The sequence below is a fragment of the Micromys minutus genome, assembly GCF_963924665.1.
Source record: "Micromys minutus genome assembly, chromosome: 27".
Classification (NCBI taxonomy): domain Eukaryota; kingdom Metazoa; phylum Chordata; class Mammalia; order Rodentia; family Muridae; genus Micromys; species Micromys minutus.
The window spans coordinates 23,805,451-23,826,221 of record NC_137962.1 but is presented as its reverse complement, the minus strand read 5'-3'; the positions used below and the strand labels follow the sequence as shown (position 1 = coordinate 23,826,221).

The 20,771-nt window shown below is 44.3% G+C and overlaps 1 protein-coding gene across 3 annotated transcripts in view; it reads right to left on the bottom strand.

Moving 5' to 3' along the window:
• The window catches only part of SLC38A1 (solute carrier family 38 member 1), a 66,376-nt gene that overhangs the window by 25,390 nt on the left and 20,215 nt on the right, over positions 1 to 20,771 (bottom strand). For all 3 annotated transcript variants that reach the window (XM_080938822.1, XM_080938821.1, XM_080938820.1), the window contains exons 3-4: positions 14,988 to 15,063; positions 9,227 to 9,342 (exon numbers count right to left, since the gene is read on the bottom strand). In XM_080938822.1, coding sequence (XP_080794948.1) covers positions 9,227 to 9,342; positions 14,988 to 15,063 — 192 coding nt within the window. The remainder of the gene's footprint in view (positions 1 to 9,226; positions 9,343 to 14,987; positions 15,064 to 20,771) is intronic.

Genomic DNA, 20,771 nt, shown 5'->3' with positions numbered 1-20,771 from the left:
ATTTCTAAGGAACTGTGACCACAACTCCAAGAATTTTAAAACAACAAGTAACCGATTGACAAGAAGGGAGACCAACAGGAGTCGACCCCTAGGGCCATCCGGAAGAGCAAGGTCTCCGGGCCTTTATACTACAGATTTCGTTTCCTTAGGAGTGACCAGAGCAGGCGAGTTAGCCTTAACAAGAACTACTTTGATGCGTAGCACATGCACCATTGTTTAGAGCAAAATTATCATGTTGGGGGGCTGAGGAGTCATTCCATCCCTCCACCTCTTGAGAATATATAGAAAGAGACAATGTCAGTTTAAGAAGAACAGAAGGCTCTTTGGAAAGGCACGCTGTGCTTGCTATTCAAGCATGAGGACCTGAGTCTCATCTCTGTCCTGCATTAAGACAAAGCCATGCATGGGGTGGTGGCTTATGAAGAGTCACAGCACCAGGGGGATGCAGAGGTAATCAGACGCCTGAGGCTCTCAACTCACCCCTCAGCCTGTTCAGTGAGTTCCAAGCCAGCAAAAGATCCGGTCTCAAAAAACCTGGGTAGATGACAGCGGAAGAGGGCCGCTCAAGGTTGACCTTTGGCTTCCTAATACACTCACATATCTGTGTGTCTGCACATGCATGTGTACTCGCGCACACACAAGCATGTGCCTTGACACAGAAGAAAAGCTGGGGATGGCATGTTCTTAAAATGACAGTACAATGTGGATTAAATTCCTATAATGTATTAACAGAGGAGCTGGCTAAACTGTTGCTCAGCCTGTAACGCAAACATTCTGGCCAAGACACAGCTGTGCGCAGGTTGTCCCTATGATCCTTCCGGCAACAGATGACTAAGTGAGTTCAGTTACTTCTTTGAAAGGGCTCTGTAGCAGATTTTCAATTTGAGGGGAAGCCAGGCAAACCAGGGAAAGCTCCATGGGTGGCTTGAATGAGAAATGCTTCCCATTGTTTTGGGCATTAGAACACTGTCCACAGCCTGGTGGTGCCGTCTGGGGAGGTTTAGGTGGGACAGCCTTGCTTGAAGAATATGTCTCCGAGGGCGAGTTTTGAGAAAAGCCTCTTCCTCTTTCTACTTCATGCTTGAGGTAAAGGATATGAACTCTCTTCCACACCTGCACTTCGGCGCCATCAGAGCCTCTCAAACACCCGAACCTTTCCCGCCTCAGTCATGACAGTTTCCCCTTCTCACAGCAAGAGGGAAGCAACTCGGACAGCCGTAGGCGGCTTAGAGATTTTACTGCTCTGCCACGCACTTTGGGCACAGACTTCAGCTGCTACTCCAGATGTAAGTCTCAGCTCTGCACGATCTGACCCTGCAAAGCTGGGCTCCCTTGCTTCATTGGAGAAGTGAGTCCTTAAAGGAACCTCAGAACGAGCATTCGTGAGGGCCAAAGCTGAACTACCCGGAAGTGAACAGTAACCGACATCCACGGTCAAAGACGCAGTGTCTCCAATGCGTTGACAAGAAGTCTGCTTCCAACGGACGGCAACAGTGAAGTCCTGTGTTTCAGATGACACAAGCCCGGATGGAGTCCTGGGTCCCTCAATTCTAATTCACAGTCGAAGATAGTTACTAAGCCTCGGTTAAATTCATACAGATAGTTCCTGGATTAAATGGGACTAATACTTAGTCCACAGTGTTGGTGGGAATTAAAGTGGATTATGTGATATATATATATGTTACTAATAAATGGGAATAAGTACTTGGTGACTATTAACCTAGTACTCTATATAGTACTGACTACAAACTTCTTAATCTTCCAGATGCTCCCACCATTGGCTGCACCATTCCTCACCCATGACGACAGACACACACACACACACACACACACACACACACACACACACACACACTCACCACTCAATCACCTCTCATAGCAGCCCTGGAGTCCTAAGGGCCGGTACCAATTGCCACACTTTCTCCTACATGCCACTTGGAACACTGTGCTTTTACACACCTTCCCTGTTTTGTTTCTACAGCCACTACCCAAGTGAGACAGGAATTTTTCATCCACACAGATAAACATCTGACACTGTAATCAACTCAATTAAACCTGAACTATTACTTTTGCAGACTGCAGTGCTGCTTCAAAATTAACGCCTGCAAAGACTGCTTACGATCTCACTGTCCACAGTGAGCTGCTATCTCAGAAGTTATGGGGGGGGGGGGGGCTGCACTCTTCTTTCACAGTTTTCCATTGAAGGGCTGGGCTCAGGAGAGACGTCGGAGAAGACAGAAACGCTGTGCAAAGCTGACAACCTACATTCAGTCCCGGAAGGCGGAAAAGCCAGATGAAAAGGCACACATCTGTAATCCCAGCATTCCTACAGCCTGAGTTTCTCTGTGCAGCCCTGGTTGTCCTGGAGCGATCTGTGTAGACCAGGCTGGTTTGAAACCCCCTGAGTGTTGGGATTAAAGGTGTGTGCTACCACAACCAGTTCAATAATTATTTTTTAAATTCAAAATGATTATAACTTTAAAGGTGATACTGTCAAGATAATAGTAAAATGTGTCAAGATGTTATGGAAAAGGATAAAATTTACTGTCTAACCAGATTCTACAAGTATTTCATTTATTTAGTACTATAAAAATTAAATATTTAAGAGACTCAATTTTTATAAAATGAACACCTTTAACGAAAATACTCAGAAAATGTAAAAAAATGAAAAGCGAACACCATTCTTCCATATCAGTACTGATTTGCATTGTATTTAGGGGCCGTTTGTTGAGATGTGGTCTTGTTATACATAACCTAAGCTGACCTCCAATTTGTGATCCTCCTGCCTCAGCATCTTTAAGTGCTGGGATTATGGGCACGGGCCACCAATACCGATGCTCTGCTCAGTACTAATTTTTTTTATTGCATTTATTGACTTAGTTCGTGTTGGGGCAGGCGCACACCCACACGGTGGGCAGGCACATGGAGGTCCGTGGACAGCCAGCAGAAGGTGGTCCTGCTCTCTTTACACCTGGTGAGTCCTGGGGGTCAAGCTCAGGTCAACAGGCTTGGGGGCAAGTGCTGTTAAGCTACTGAGCTGCCTTGTGGGCCCTTCTCTCGGTTTTGTGAAGATGAAGATAGGGGATGGTTACAGAGAGACTGGGGTCAAAGATGAAGCAACTGCATATCTCTTCTGCGGCAGTGTCCCTCCGCCGGATCCCCGCTCCTGGGAAAACTGAATTCTATGATAGTTTGTTTCCGACAGAAAGTAAATTTGTTAAAATAAGCAAACAAAACAAACAAACCCTACACTCGTAAAGCCCTCGCCAGCCCACTTCCTGTTTCCTGCATGTTCAGGACCCAAAATTCAGCAAAATACAAGATATAATAAGTAGTGTTCTCCCTGAGAGGGCAGAACTCACTTAAGTTTAACTGAACTAGATGTGGCACATGGTGAAGGCAGCCATTATGCTAAGGCCAAAAACTGAACCCGGAACTTATCCAAAAAGAAAAGAAAAGAAAAAGAAATCACACCAAGAAGTTTCCAGACCCAGTGAAGAGCTCCAAACCCAGCCCCAGGGCGACAAGGAGGAGCCTTCCCAGCTGAGGTTCTAAGGAGCCTGGGCAGCCCGGGGGGCCCTTCCCTGCTGGCCAGTGAGCTGGGTCAGGACCCTGGAGCAGCTGATACCTGAGGCTGCCAACTGCTGCCTGGCTGTGAGCAGCTGCAGGAGCAGCTGGGTTTTGTTTGTTTGTTTGTTTGTTTGTTTTGTTTTTTTAAACAACTCAGTGCTTCCTTGTTCTGAAGCTGCAAGGTTTCATGTTCTGAGAGGAACTTCTGAGCCTTTATGCTACCGTCCTGTGAGCCTCCACCTCGGAGTTTGGCATGTTTGCTCTTTGAGTGTATCAAATAAAACGATTCCTAATGGCTCCATCCGGGAAACTCAATCCCTTCAACACTAAGCACCATTACCCAATCCTTAGCTTTGTTCAGAGAACCGACTAGATCAATTATTTCTAAACCAGTATAATTAAGTCATTGATTTTTCTAGGAATGGTAGATTGGATATAAGGATTTACTTCTCGGTTCCCTCATGAGAAGCCACTGATAGGCTTTTGTTAAATTTTTTGTATTAATTTGTTTACTATTAAATTGCTAACACACACACACACACACACACACACACACACATGCTCATGCATACATACCAGAATCTCCCAGAAGCACTGCCAATATTTCAAGAAGCCAGAAGAAATGGAAGGATGGGCTAAAAGTGTGCTGAGTATGTTTAATTTCCTTAAAGAAGCTGCTAGACCCCACCCTACCACCATATATACCAAAAATATAAGCGTCTGTTCCTCTCTTGTTTTGGCAAACGTTAAGACATTGGTCAACATACACTATAGGTCTAGCCAGGCATGGTATAGCACATACCTATAACCTAGCACTTAGGAAGCTGAGGCAGGATGCTTGCAAGTTGGAGGCTAGCCTGGGCTTCACAGTGAAGCCCTTTCTGTAAAACAGACATACCCAGTCTCAAGGTAAGAAATGCAAGCATGGATTGTAATGAAAACGGAACACTCAGGAACGCATGTTCCCAGGACTCCCTCCCCTATCCCATTTCCCTCCCTTGGTCTCACGAAAACAGCAGCCGTGCCCTGCAGGAAGGACAACCTCAACAGCCAAAGAGGCACATCCTACAGAACCCACACAGGTGGTTGTGAAGCAAAGGACTTCTGCAAGTACCTCAGGGGAGACGTCACCCTATGGGCCCTATGTGGATTGTCACGCTCCACCTGGCTTCGTATTCCCCATTCCCCAGAGCTGAAACGGAAGCACTACCTCACACTGTTTAAGTGTGAGATGAAAGGGTACACCCAGAACAAACAGCGGTCAGCTGGGAGCACGGGGGTCAGAGAGTAACAGACGACAGGGACAGATGGCCCAGCTTGTCCAGCAAACGAATCCCATGGGGGAAACTGGAAAGAAGTGTGGAACCTACACAGATGAAAAGAAACTTAAGGTGTAGCGGCTGATTGCATTTGACAGACCGTATCTGAATAATCCAGCTGTTTCCATTTGCCCATGGTGGTGCATGCCTGCAATCCCAGCACCAGAAAGACAGAGGGGCCGGGCCTGGAGGCGGGGCAGGATGGGGCGGGGCCGGGGCAGATCTCTGTGAGGGATACCTCGTTAAGATGCCACCTTGAAAATATAAAAACGCAATTCGGGATCATTTGAATATTGGTTGGGATTTGGCAGTAAGGAACCAATAGCTGTAGGTTTCGGCCATGACGTTAGAGGGCTTGCATCTTAGAGCTGTAGAAAAATGCCTGTGAATAAAACCGGTGCGACGGTTTGGTTTTCAGGACAACCCAGGAGTGGGGCTGGTCAAGCAGGTCTCGTTGTGGAAGGAAGGGTACATGAAAACCTTTTACTCCCCTCAATGCCTAGAATTTTCCATAATGGAGAAAAGCAGGTGTTCGAACACCCTGAAACCATGATGTAGAGCCAGGTGGTTCTGTGAGGAGAGCTCAGAGAGCTCCTACACGGAAAGATAACAAGATGCAAACAACCGGGAGAGCACTGACAGCCAGGAAGTCCAGACCACTGGAGGTAAAAACCAGTAAAATATATGAGAGGGGGAAAAGGTCCAAAACCCGAACACACACACTCAGTCATATACACTCACACAACACATACACACACACACACCCCACACTCATACATACTCACACACACACTCAGACGTGCACACACAGTCACATAGATATACTCACACAGACACACTCACACAACACTAACACTCAGACTCACACACACACCACTCACATACACCACACTCACACACTCACATATACTCACACCACACTCACATACATACACTCTCACACACTCACATACACTCACATACAGTCACATATATTCACACAACACACATACACAACACACTCACTCACACATACACTCATATGCCACACTCACATATACTCATTCAAACTCACACTTAGACACACACACTCACAAGACTCACACACTCACACTCAGACAGACACACACATACAGTCACACACACACACACTCACATTCAGACAGACAGACACACACACACACACACACACACACACACCAAGGACACTTTAATGCACAATATGTAAGAAAATGTTCCCAAATGGAAGCCCATGGATTTCAAAATGATAAAGATGACCAGGTGTGGTGGCAAATGTCTTTAATCCCAGCACTTGGGAGGCAGAAGCACTCAGATCTCTGTGAATTCGAGGCCAGCCTGGTCTCCATAGTGAATCAGGACAGCCCAGACTATGTAGTCCCTGTCCCAAAATAAAACCAACAGAACAAAACAAAATGAAAACGATACCCCAAGGGTCTGGCAGGACTCAACACCCTTCAAGGCACCACTGTGAGCCTGTAGGACAGTGGAGACGAAGACACAGTATGTGCCTAGTAAAAATAAGACCAGAACCAAGCCATGCAGAAAAGATCCAGGGTGAGAAGAACCCGGGTCCTCACCACAGGAAGACCCCTCAAGCCCTTCAAAATTCTGAAGGCAAACTCTTGCTAATACAGAGTGCCGTGGTTACAAAAACTGCTAGTCAAAGACACAGGAAGAACAGAGGCATCCCTCGGACAGGAATCTCAGAAACAGCAGCAAGAAAGCAAATCCAGAAAAACCAGGAGAGTCGCAGAAATGACCTCTCCCAAGCCAGGAGTCTCTCAATGGATGGCTTCACTAACTGGCAAACTGAGAACTGGTAATGTGGCAAAGGCTCTGCAGAGACCTTCAGGGAGTTGATACTTAACACTGTGTCCACAGATAACTTGATACATTATGGTCGATTTGAGGCAGGGAGACAGGGCATTTGCATCACAAAACCTGATGACCGGAGTCAAATCCTCAGACCATGTGAAGGCAGAGAAACTTCACAAGTGACCTGTGACCCCCCCCCATTCACACACCATAATTATTATTAATAATAATATATACATATATTTATGTATTTAAATCATAATATAAATTATATTTATATTGAATTTTAATTAAAAAAAAAAGAAAGCTAGGTGGTAGTGGCACACGCCTTTAATGCCAGCACTTAGGAGGCAGAGGCAGGTGGATCTCTGTGAGTTCAAGACCAGTCTGGTACAGAACGGGTTCCAGGACAGCCAGGGCTATATTTCAAACAAACAAACAAACAAACAAACAAATAAGCAAGCAGAAAACCAAAACCCTATCTTGAAAAATCAAAAGAGAGGCAGGGGGAGAAAGAAAGAAAGGGAAATTAATGAAATACACATTTCTGAATAAAGAGGTGGCTCGTGTTGAAATAACTGAAAAGTCGGGGGCTTTAGGGACTAGCAAGACTCTGAGACATCCCAAAGGAAGTTTCGTTGTCCAGAAAAGAAAACGCAATCGCAAAGGGGCAAGTCAGCTGTGTAAGATCGCATTGACATACGATGAAAATCAGAAGTGTAACCATGTCTGTAGTGTCTTCAGAGATTCAGTGTTTCAATGCAGATTAAAACAAAACAAAAACCCCACAAACGGAAAATTATATTGTCCAATACACCATTTTACTTTCAAACCTGGCACACTGGTTCACACTCTGTATTACATATATACATAAGGCGCGCGTGCGTGTGTGTGCGTGTGTGTGTGTGTGTGTGTGTGTGTGTGTGTGCGCGCGCGCGTGCGTGTGCGTGTGCGTGTGCGTGTGTGTGTGTGTGTGTGTGTGTGTGTGCTCGCGCGCGCACTTTGATTGGCCAATTTGCCCATTACCTCCAATAAAACAAAGCTCCCACTGAAAAGATCAGAGGAGCATGGAGCAGGCCAACGAGGACAGCTGTGGGCGGGGCCAGAGGAGCATGGAGCAGGCCAATGAGGACAGCTGTGGGCGGGGCCAGAGGAGCATGAAACAGGCCAATGAGGACAGCTGTGGGCGGGGCCAGAGGAGCATGAAACAGGCCAATGAGGCGACCAGAGGTGGGCAGGACCTCCCAGACACCTGAGTGTGAGTGTGAAGAGTCAGGGCTTGTGAAGATTTTCCATGAGGTCCATTTTAACCAAGTACCAACTGGAAATATTTGTCATGCCCCACCTAACTGTTTGAGAACTTATGCAAACAGAAAGTTGGCGGTTTCCACCGACTCTGAGGAAAGGAGCAGCTAATTGCTCATCTCCAAAACAAACAGTTCCTTGGAACATCTTGGGTAGTCACAGCACAGTGGCAACTACTTTTGCACATACATGCTCCAAAGCAGTTCAAATACCAAAGCGATAAGGAGCTGGGTTAAACGAGTTTCAGAATTTGACCCCGTAGCTGAGACAGTGACGCGTGGAGTCTGGGAATAACAAATACAAAAAAAAAAAAAAAAAAAAGCTAAAGCTAATTTTGAACGTTTCAGTCGTTACAAATATGCACGCACGTTTCAACAACTTAACTAATAAGCAAGAATTTCTTTCTTGGAGGCACTAAGTCTGTTACTGGGAGTCACCAAAGCAAACCAGAGAGCATGTATTGGTTACTTTAACCAAATTAATAAATAAGCAAATAAATAAAAACTGTTTAGAATCCCCCTCTTTTTCCTCTGTGATAAAGGAAGTGGATAAAAGGATCTGAGGTGTTTTTGGGGAGTATTATGATTATGAGAGAACAGAACCATAGGTTAAGACTGAACTCAGCCATAAGGGGGGGGGAGGGGGAGAGAGAGAGAGAGAGAGAGAGAGAGAGAGAGAGAGAGAGAGAGAAGATGAGCAAGAAAGCTGAGAGTGAGCGATGGGGGAGGGAGGGAGACACAGAGAGAGAGGAAGAGAGGGAAAGGGGGAGGAGGAAGGAAGGGATGGGGAGGAGGGAGAGAGAAAGAAAGATGAAAGGGAGGGAGGGAGAGAAAGAGAGAGAGAGATGAGGGAGAGATGAGAGAGAGAGAAAGAGAGCTGGGGAGAAGGAGAGGGAAAGAGGGAGAGAGAGAGAACCTAGAGAAAGCACACATGGCCAAAATGGCAGGTAGGTTGGTGTAGGAATGAGAAGCTGAAGGAAGGGAAGGGAAGTCCTGGGCTGGAGATTGAGGTAAGGGCACAGTGAGGAGCACTGGGAGGAGCACAGTGAGGAGCGCTGGGAGGAGCGTTGGGAGGAGCACTGGGAGGAGCCACAGGTAAGCCCAGAGGCCAAGCAAGTAACCTAATAGACACCGGCCAGCCATTTGTTCCCCGGGTCTCTTTAGGAACTGACCACAAACCAGATATAAAACAGAACCCCGGGTCCTGTCAGTACTCACAGAAACAGGAGGATCCCCGTGTTGGCCAAGGCGAAGGCAAGGCCCAAGATCCCACTGCCCATGATGGCGTTGCTCAGGTTAAAAACCGACATTCCCAGAGAAGTTGTTCCTGGAATCTGGACAGTAGAGACAGACACCGTCACTAAGCACATGGTCTCAGGGCATTTCTTCAAGCCAAAGCCTTTCCAACGCTACCAGAACCCACCGAGAGATGAGGCTGGAGAACTTTTCCTGCAGTCTAATTCTTTTAATGGGTTGTATGGGGAAAAAGCAGCCTGTGGCGCAGTAACATTTTCAGGGCTGAATGAAAACCCCGGGCCCCAGTTATCTGAGGTGTACGCTAGTTAACACATACACTGGTTTTTTCTCTATATATACACACACATATACATATACTCATATATATAATTTTTAAAAAATTATTTTACATCCAGATAACAGTTTTTCCCCCTCCTTTTCCTCCCAGTCCCTCCCTCTCACCTCCCTCTACCTTATCACTCCTCCATTTCTCTTCAGAACGGGGCCTGCCTCGATGTCTGTCCACCAGACGTGGCATGTTAAGTTGCATTAAGACTAGGCACCTCAGTGTGGACAGACAAGGGAAAGCCGCCCTCCCCTCCCCCCACGTCCCTTGCTACCGATGGTAGGTGGGAGAGCTGGCCCCAGGGTGTAGGAGTGGGAGGGCTGGCTCTGACCCTCACTGATTACAGTCCCTGCACCTCACCTTGGCAGCAGGGTGGCGCTGGCCCGCGGCGGGTGCTGCTGGTGAGTATGTGAGAACAGAAGAGCTGCCTCTGCCTCTTGCCAGCATTAGGTGAACCAGTTGGGACAGGGTGATGTGGGGGTACAGGAGAGCTGGCTGGCCAAGCAGCTCAGATCCGAGGCGTTGACTTGGCTCACCCCAACATCTACCCCATCAATGACCTCCTGGAAGGTGTGAAGGGGTCGGCCCTACAGATCCAAAACTACAAAATGTCTACGACACAGGGCAACAACAGGACATCTAAGAGGAGTCCCAGTGAGGGTCCAGTATTGATGGAGTAGGAGAAGCCAGAGGCTTCCAACCAGATCAATAAGTCAGTGCAATAAACATTGGCAAAGAGCTGTGGACTAGTGTGGGATGCACTGTGACACGCTACTGCTTCCATAACAAGTTGGGTTTTTTTTTTCTCTCTCTCTTTTTTGGAGGGGATTGCAAAGGCAGGTACATGGAGAGATTGGTGGGATTGGGATGCATGGTATGAAATTCACTAGAACCAGTAAAAAGTTAAAAAAAAAAAAAAAAAAAAAGACTAGGCACCTTCTCTTCTAGAAGGGACAAGGCAATCCAGTAGGAGGAAAGGGCTCCAAAGGCAGACAACAGAGTGTGTGTGACTGTCCCTGCGCCCACTGTGCGAGTCCCACAAGAAGACCAAACTACACAACTGTGACGTGTGTGGAGGGCTGAGGTCATGCGGGCTCCCTCGTTGGCCGTTCCGTCTCTATGAGCCCACATAGACCCAGGTTGGTCAATTCTATGGGTTTTTTTGTGGTCTTCTTGCGTCTCTGATTCCTACAATCCTTTCTCGCTCACCTTTCCAAGCTCTGCCTACTGTTTGGCTGTGGTCTCAATCTGTTGACATCGGTTGCTGGATGAAGTCTCTCAGATGACATCTGAGCTAGATGTCCATCTCTGAGTATAGCAGAATACCTTCAGGAATCATTTCATTGACTTTTTAAATTTAATTTTTATCTACTGATTTATTCGCCATTCGTGATTGGGTCTATCCTGGGTCTCTGAACTCACCAGTATCTGTCTACTGGCCATGCCAGGAGTGAGTTCTCTTTTGTGGCATGGCCTCAAGGCTCACCAGTCATTGTCTGGCTATTCCCACAATGTCCTTATCTCTTCTCATCAAGCCGCCAGGACAAATTGGAGATCGAAGGGCTTGTGGCTGGGTTGGTGTCCCAATCCCTCCAATAGATGGATGTCTTGCCTGGTTACAGATGGTGCATTCATTCTCAGAACCCCCTGTTACTAGAAATATCTATTCTGTGTCCCATTCATAGTGAGATTCACCCATCCTGGCCTTAAGCCCTCCTTGTTACTTGGTTTCTTTTGTCTGTGGATTGTAGCATGGCTATCCTTTATTCAACAGCCAATGTCTGCTGATAGGTGCATATGTACCATATTTGTCTTTCTGGGTGGGTCACCTCACTCAGGATCATCTATTCTGTCCCTTCCCTTTGCTGGCAAATTTCACAAGGTCATTGTGTAAATAAGTCAACTTTTCTTTATCCAGCCTTCAAGGGAAAGACATCTAGGTTGTTTCCAATTTCTAGCTATTCTGATAAAGCTTCTATGAACATAGTTAAGTGCCTTGGTGGTAGGCTGGAACATCTTCTGGGTTTATGCTCACGAGTGTTACAGCTGGATCTTGAGGTAGATAGGTTGGCAATTTTCTGAGAAACTGCCATATTGATTTCCAAAGTGGCTGTTACAAGTTTGGAACTCCCACCAGCAGAGGAAGCGTGTTCCCCTTGCTCCACATCCTCACCAGCATGAGCTCCACTTGAGTTTTTGATCTTAGCCATTCTGAGCAATGTAAGATGGAATCTCAGAGTTGTTTTGATTTGCATTTCCCCAATGACTAAGGATGATGAACATTTCTTTAGGTGAATCTTGGCTATTAAACATTCCTCTGTTGAGAATTTTCTATTTAGGTCTGCACCCCCATTTTTTAAATGGATTTTTCGGTTTGTTGATGTCTAGGTTCTTGAGTTCATTATGCATTTTGGGTATCAGGCCTCTGTCAGATATGGGGTTGCTCTGTAGTACATACAGCTTGAAATCAGAGATGGTGATACCTCCAGAAGTTCTTTGATTGTACAGGCTTGTTTCAACAATCCTGGCTTTTTGCTTTTCCGTATGAAGTAGTGTACTGTTCTTTCGAGGGCCATGTAGAATGGCGCTGGAATTTTGATGGGAATTGCATTGAGTCTGTAGATTGCCTTTGATAAGATGACCATTTTCACTATGTTAATTCTACTGATTCATGAGCATGGGAAATCTTTACAATACCTGTTATCTTTTTCAATATCTTTCTTCAGAGACTTGAGGTCCTTGTCATACTGGTCTTTCACTTGCTTGGTTAGCTACACCAAAATATTTTATATTATTTGTGGTTGTTGTGAAGGGTGTTGTTTCCCTGCACTTCTTTTGTATATAGGAGGACTATGGATATTTTTTTTTTTTTAATTTACTCTTGCATCCAGCCACTTCACTGAGCTGTATGAATTCCCTGGCAACATTTTGAGGGTCATTTGTGTATACTATCATATCCTCTGCAAATAAAAATACTTTGTCATCTTCCTTTCTAATTTGTATCTCCTTGATCTCCTTCAGCTGGCTAATTGCTCTAGCTACATCTTCAAGTACTATATTGAATAGATATGGAGTGGGGAGCCTTGTCTTGCTCCTGATTTTAGTGGGATTGTTTAAGCTTTTCTCCACTGAATTTGAACTGGGATACTGACTTGCCTTTATTATATATTGCCTTTATTGTGTTTAGGAATGTCCTTTGTATCTCTGACCTCTCTAAGACGTTAATCATGAAGGGGTGTTGGGTTTTGTCAAAGGCATTTTTTCAGCGTCTAAGAAGATGATCATGTGGGTTTTTACTTTCAGTTTGCTTATATGGTGGATTACATTGATGGATTTTCATGTTAAGCCATCCTTGCATCCCTGGGATAAAGCCTACTTGGTCATGGTGGATGGTCTTTTTGATGTGTTCTTGGATTTGGTTTCTGAGTATTTTATTGAATATTTTTGTGTCAACATTCATAAGAGAAATTTATCTGCAATTCTTTCTCTGTTGAGTCTGCGTGGTTTAGGTATGAGGGTGACTGTGGCCTCATGAAATGAATTTGGTAGTGTTCCTTCTGTTCTTATTTTGTGAAATAATTTGATGAGTATTGATATTAACTCTCCTTTGAAAGTCTGATAGAATTCTGTTCTAAAACTATCTGGCCCTGGGCTTTTTCGTAATTGTTAGTAAGGAGACTTTTAATGACTATTTCCTTATGGGCTCTAGGTATATTTAAATATTTTATCTGATCTTGATTTAACTTTGTTAAGTATTATCTATTGGAAAAAAATTACCAATTTCTTTTAGATTTTCCTATTTTGTGGAGTATAGGTTTTTGAAGTAAGACATAATGATTCTTTGGATTTCTTCGGTGTCTGTTATATCTCCCTCTTCATTTATTTATTTATTTATTTATTTATTTATTTATTTATTTATTTATTTATTTAAATTTGGATATTCTCTCTCTGCCTTTTAGTCAGTTTGGCTAAGGGTTTGTCTTTCTTGTTGATTTTCTTGAAAAACCAACTTTCTGTTTCATCGAGTCTTTATATTCTATTTTGTTGATTTTGGCCCCGAGTTTGATTACTTCCTGCTGTCTACTCCTCTGGGTACGACTGCTTTTTTTTTTTTTTTTTCTTTTTTTTTTTTTTAGAGCACTCAGGTGTGCTGCTAAGTCACTAGTATGAGATCTCACGTTTCTTTGTGGAGGCATTTGGTGCTTTGAAATTTCCTCTTAGCACTGATGTCATTACGTCCCATAATGTTGTGCCTTCATCTTCACTAAATTCTAGGAACTCTTTAATTTCTTTTTTTATTTCCTCCTTGATCCAGTGGTTGTTTCATAGATTTGTTCAGTTTCCATAAGTTTGTAGGCTTTGTGTTGTTTCTGTTGTTAATCCACGGTGGTCTGATAAAATACAGAAAATTATTTCTGTTTTCTTCTATCTGTTGAGGCTTGCTTTATGACCAAGTATGGTCAATTCTGGAGAAGGTTCTCTGATGTGCTGAGAAGAAGGTATGTTCTTTTGTATGGGTGAAATGTTCTGTAGATATTTGTCAGATCCATTTGAGTCATGATGCTTGTCAGCTCCAATATTTCTCTGTTTAGTTTCTGTCTAGATGACCTGTCCATTGGTGAGAATGGGGTGTTGAAGCCTTCTACTATTAATGTGTGGAGTTCAATGTGTGATTTATGCTTTAGTAATGTTTTTTTAAGGAATGTGGGTGTTCTTGCATTTGGGGCAGAAATGTTCAGAACTGAGAGAACCTCTTGGTGGACTTTTTCTTTGAGGAATATGAAGTGTCCTTCCCCATCTCTTTTGATTAATTTTGGTTAAAGGTCTATTGTGTTTAGACATTAGAAGGGCTACAACAGCTTGCTTCTTGGGAAATCTTTTCCTGCCCTTTACTCTGGGGTAATGTCTATCTTTGATGTTGAGGTGTGTTTCTTCTGGGGAGCAGAAGAATAGATTCTGTTTTGCCTTCCATTCTGTTAGACTTTGTCTTTTCATTGTACAATTAATGCTGAGAGAGATTAATAACAAATGATTGTTAATTCCTGTTATTTTCATATTGGTGGTGGTGGTGGTGGTGGTGGTGGTGGTGGTGTGTGTGTGTGTGTGTGTGTGTGTGTGTGTGTGTTTTCATCCCTTCTTTTGGTTTTGTTGTTTTGTCTCCTTTGGACTGCTATGACCTGTGCCTAAGTAGAAGTGAGGTGTGACTGGAAGAAGACAGTACAATGGGTCTTGGGGAACCGAGTCCAGGGATTGGGATAGTTCAGCTGGCAGAGGCTCCCTTACAAGTCTTTCCGACTCCACAAATATTTTTATACTACACTGCTTACACAGAAATGCCTCCCCCAGTCACGTGGCTCTCAGAGTTGGCACGCACACTTACATACATATGACACTTACATACTCATCGCATTTCCTTTTCTCCAGATGGCTGTTCGTGAGGCTCCTCCTACTCTCCCGATCAGAGATGAACTTGCTGAAAAGACACAAAGAACACAGTTAACCCTATGCTAATGACTGTGAGTTGGTTAACCCTATACTAATGACTGTGAGTTGGTTAACCCTATACTAATGACTGTGAGTTGGTTAACCCTATACTAATGACTGTGAGTTGGTTAACCCTATACTAATGACTGTGAGTTGGTTAACCCTATGCTAATGACTGTGAGTTTAGCAGCAGCATTTCCGAAACACACTGCACATGGCAAACTGGCAAGTTGTCAGTTGGTTGCCAAAAACTGTCTTATCAACTATCCCCCAGTGTGCATGGTGTGTGTGTGTGTGTGTGTGTGTGTGTGTGTGTGTGTGTGTGTACACATAGCACACTAGCATGCATATTCTCTACATTTCTGTTACCAAATAAGCTCCAAGAATTTTCAGGCAGGCTCTTTGCCTCATTTCCTTTTATTTTTCTCACTCCACCATTCACAAAGGGATTGTTGCTTATCTTGAATGAGAAAGACTGTTATAAGGTATATAAGAGCCATATACATTTTGAATTATTTTCAAAGTAAACTAAAACATTGCACAATATGTTAGCTTTTATGCAGATATTCCACTAAGTAGAAAATTAGATAAAACCAAGATTACTATGCTCCTGGTGCTGCAAAGAACACGGGAGGCAAAGTTCCTCCTGAGCTCCGTTTTTATCCTATAGGGTCACTAAAGGCAACTTCCGTCCCCCAATCCATTGCAAAAACATAGCAGCTGTTCCACCACCTGACATCCAGCTAGCACTGGCTCTGTGCAGCACAGAGGAACAGACAGGGGTGTGGGCTGGAAAGTTAAAGGCCCACAGTTAGAGTCAAAGCCAGGGACTAAACTCAATTTGAATTCAGATTCCACCTAGGTCCAAGGGCTTGGGTATACGGCCTTAGCATTCTCATCTATAAAATGAGAGGAATACCATCATGCTCTCCCACAGCTATAGGAGGATTCAACATTAGCACACCCAACACCCAACTCGGCATGAGCGACCAAAGACAGTGCTCTCCCAGCGGAGGGGCATACGTCAGGAACGGGTGAGAACCAGACAGAAGAGATTCCAGCACGTAACATAGACACAGTGAAACAGAAGAACATAAAATGTTCTGAAGACTAACACAACGCAGGCAGAGTTAATTCAGAACTGTACAATATAAACTTGTAATCTGTAAAACTTCTCCATTAAAAGGAATATTCTGACCCCAGCACTCAGGGAGGCAGAGGCAGGCAGATCTCTGTTTGAGGACAGTGTGGTCTACAGAGAGGGTTTCAGGACACCGGAGGCTACACAAATACACACACACAAATACACACACACACACACACACACACACACACACCTGAAACAAACAAGCAAACAACCCCAAAGTAAAACAAAAACTTCTGCTAAAGAAAAATCTATTCCCAGACAAACTGACGCTCTCCTTCCATCTTTATCTGCATTCCAGAGATTGAACTCAGGTCACCAAATTCGAACAGCAAGTGCCTTGCCCCACTGAGCCATCTCGCTGGTCCCTCTTGTGTATATCCTTAAAACATTTCAAGAATGATGTTTGGCCCTTGTGCTGGCTAGTTTTATGTCAACTTGACATAAGTAAAGTCATCTGAGAGGAGGGAACCGCAATTAAGAAAATACCTTCATAAGATCTGGGCTGTACACAAGCCGGCACGGCATTTTCTTCATTAGTGACTGAAGCAGGAGGGCCCCGCCCATTGTGGGTGGTGCCATCCCTGGGCTGGTGATCCTGGGTTGTATAAAAAAGCAGGCTGATTTCTGATACGAATTAAAATGCTTGCAGCTAACCATCAGACTGAGCAAGAGGATCCCAACGGAGAAATTAAAGGAAGGACTGAAGGAGATGAAGGGGTTTTCAACCCCATAGGAAGAATAACATTATCAACCAACCAGACCCTTCAGAGCTCCCAGGGATTAAAACGTCAATCAAAGAGCACACATGGAGGGACCCATGGCTACATGTAGCAAAGGATGGCATTGTTTGGCATCAATCGGAGGAGAAGCCCTTGGTCCAGTGAAGGCTTGTTTCCTCAGTGTCGGGGAATGCCAGGGTATTGAGGTGGGAGAGGGTGAATGGGAGGAAGAGCATCCTCATAAAAGTAAGGTGAGGGGCAATGGCAGGGGATGGGGGTGGGGAGACCGGAAAAGGGGATAACATTTGTAATGTAAATACATAAACTACCCAATTAAAAAAGGCAGGCAGGCTGACCAAGCTATGGGAGCAAGCCTGTAAGCAGCACCCCTCCGTGGCCTCTGCATCAGCTCCTGCCTCCAGGTTCCTGCCCTGCTTGACTTCCTGTCTTGACTTCCTGTCCTGACTTCCTTGATGAACAGTGATGTCAACGTGTAAGTCAAATAAGCCCTCTCCTTCCCATCTTGTTTTTGGTCATGGTGATTCACGGCAGCAACAAAAGCCCTATCTAACCCAGAGCTTCTTAAGAAATTCAATTGTCTGGTTATCATCAGAATAAACCAGAGTAAAATTTTCATCAGTGATTCCAAAGCCACTTGAATCTACTTTAAAGAAACATCTTTAAACTCTGGTTAGTACTTTATACACTTTTATTTTTTTGAATCATGCTACAAAGTCACAATAAAGTGTCTTTTAAACAAACTGTAAGGTGGTGTTGTCTTATTTATCTGCCCTTTGTCAGTGTTAAATCTGTTGCTTACCAATCTAAGTTTGAATTGTTCCATTAGAATAAGCACATAGAACAGATTTACTTTCAAGCTCTTGCTTGCTGGAAGTTGCTGTCTACAGACCCCGATGTGCCCAGGGGAAGAGAACTCTGACCCCAAGACGCCAGCTAACACTAGTAAGGAAAGGACCCTGCCAGCTGACACTGCTTTAGGAACATAGAAATGTCTAAAACAAATGAGATGTGGAACCCAGGAGTCAAAAGCAGTAACTGTGTAGAGTTAGACAGAATAAACTCGGGAGCAGAAGCAAGAACATTACAATTGCTTTTTCTCAGCAGGACAACTGTACCTTTGAGGTAACTGTCCCAATGCTTGAGGGGCTTTTGACCCCAGTATTTTACGTCTTTCCACAGAATGAAGGCTGATAGATCAGGCTGCATTGGGGCAGGACAAGGCAGCCCACAGGCACGTGGATGCTGGGCTTGTCCAAATTAAGACTCCTGTTTAAGGGTTGCTACTCAGTAGACTCATCCAAGCTAACTGTTGTGACAAACTCAGGTCTGAGGAATCCTGGTCCAGCAAGACTCCCATTTGCCTTTCTTACAGAGAATGCTTGTTTTCCAAATAGAATTTCCTTTATTTATTTATTTTTTTTGAGCAAAGAAAAAGCTCAAGTATTTTTTTTTTCTCCAAATAAATGAAAGCAACAAGTCTCCCTGTTAGGGCAGCCCTGGTTCCAGGCCTGGTAGATCTCTCTAGAGCTGGTGGCAGAGGGTTGCTGGGCAGAGAGAAGAGAGATGTGGGAGGGTCTAACAGGAGGCACTGTTGCAAATAAGGGGCATGCAACAGGATCAAACACTTGTGAAGGGACTCAAATACTGAGGCCTCTGCAGAACAAGAAAAATGATACAAACTTACAAACCATGGCCATTAAAATACAAGAGAACCCTCATTCTGTCTCTCATACCTCATTTACTATGTCATGACAGTAGATTGCTCAAACATCTTTGCTGGTGTTGCACTTTTCTAATGCTATGATAAAACGCAACTTATTAAAGAAAGCTTTTAACTTGGAGGCTCAAAGGGTTAGAGTCCATGACCACTGTGGTGGGAAGCATGGCAGCAGGTAGGCAGGCATGGTGCTGGAGCATTAGCGAAGAGCTTAAATCCTGATCCACAGACATGAGACAAAGAGAGAACTGACTGAGAATGGTGTAGGCTTCTGAGCCTCAAAACCCCTCCCCAGTGACACACCTCCTCCAACAAGGCCACACCTCCTAATCCTTCCCAGACAGTTCCGCACACTAGAGACCAACCATTCAAACATATGAGCCTATGGGAGTCACTCTTCTCATTTGAACCACTACAGTTCGCTTCTCCACTGGCCATTTCAAATGTTCAGTTTGGTTCTGCCTCGGTGTTCCAATCAGATCTTCCTCCCTTTGGCTCAAGAGGATTCTCTTGAGTATGGCTGTGGTGTGATCAAGACAAGTAAAAGCCAAAAACAAAGCAGCAGCTGGAATCTGCTCCACCAACTGTCCCCTTCCTGAAGATGGTCTAAATCCCCATCTGGACGATTTAGACCCTTCAAACTACTGCAAGTTTCCTGACCTTCCAAATGAACTTGAGTTTTCTGACCAATTTACTATACTACCTGTGGTATACACGGTGTTCCAACTCTTCTAGGGCACCTAATGATGTTCAGTGACTTGTATCTTCCCACACCACAGCTCAGAGGAGCGAGTTCTCTACTAAAGAAGCGTCTTCAAGAAATCAGTTGTTAGAAACTACCTTAGGCAGTGGAAAAATTTAGTATGTATTTAACTTCATTTATGTATATTTATGTATTTACTATGTAAGATGTAAGCATTTAATCCCATTTATTTATTAGCTATGAAAGACTTTATTTACTATGTAACATAGAAGTATTTAGTTCCATTTATTTATTTATTAGCTATGAAAGACTTCATTCATTCATTTTGTGTGTGTGTCTCTGTGTGTGTGTGTGTGTGTGTGTGTGTGTATGTGTCTGTCTGTCTGTCTTTGTGTGTGTGTGTGTGTGTGTGTGTGTGCACCAGCATGTGAAAGTCAAAAGTCAACTCGTGGAAGTTGATTCTCTCTTTCTACCACGAGGGTCCCAGGATTAGAGCTCAGGTTATTAGGCTGGGAGTTGCCGGCTAGAGCAGTGGGTGGGGAGTGTCCAAGCGACCCCTCCACAGGGGTTGCATATCAGATACCCTTGTCTCAGCTCTTTACAGTTCTTAAAAATAGCAGAGTTACAGCTATAAATTAGCAATGGAAAGAAAATGTTACAGTTGGGGGGTTACCTCTGCATGAGGAACTGAATTAAAGGGCCACAGCAGCGCTAGGAAGGCGGAGAACCAGTGCTCTCGAAGGGAGTGTTTAAAGAAAAACCCCTTATTCTCCTACATTTTCCTCTGAGTTTTTAGATCTTTACTTTGTGCTCCTGTAAACTTAAAAGGGAGAAAACCAACTTTCCTTTTGGTAGCGGAAAATTCCATTCCAAACAACTAGGTCAGGCAGGCAGCTTCTACAGCAAGTTCTAGCTCACCATTTTCTTAAAAAAAAAAAAAAAAAAAAAAAGGCAGCTGGCTGTTTTAAAATCACTGACCTCTGACCTCTGGCACTTCAGCTGACATAGAAACTTATTTTTATTGACTTTAAAAAGCGCTGTGGGAGAAGGCATCTGAGACAAGTGATCTTAGGATGACAAACTTATTATTAAAAAGCGTTTACACCGGGTCAGTCTGTACCCATAAAGCGGAACGTGACAGACCATCATCAACTAGTCGCTGTTCTGAGGATAGAATAAAGCTTAAAACGGAAAACTTAGGGACAAACCTTAAGGAAGGACTTAGGCACCATATTCAGATGGGGCATGAGAAGCAAGCAATGTGACGTCGTTACACGGAAGTAAGTTGGTGACGAATTAGCTGTGTGACAGGGAGAACAGCTTTCGACTGGGACCTCTCCCAGCTGGGTTCTTACCAGACGATCACTCGTACTTGGTTTGAGGATTTACA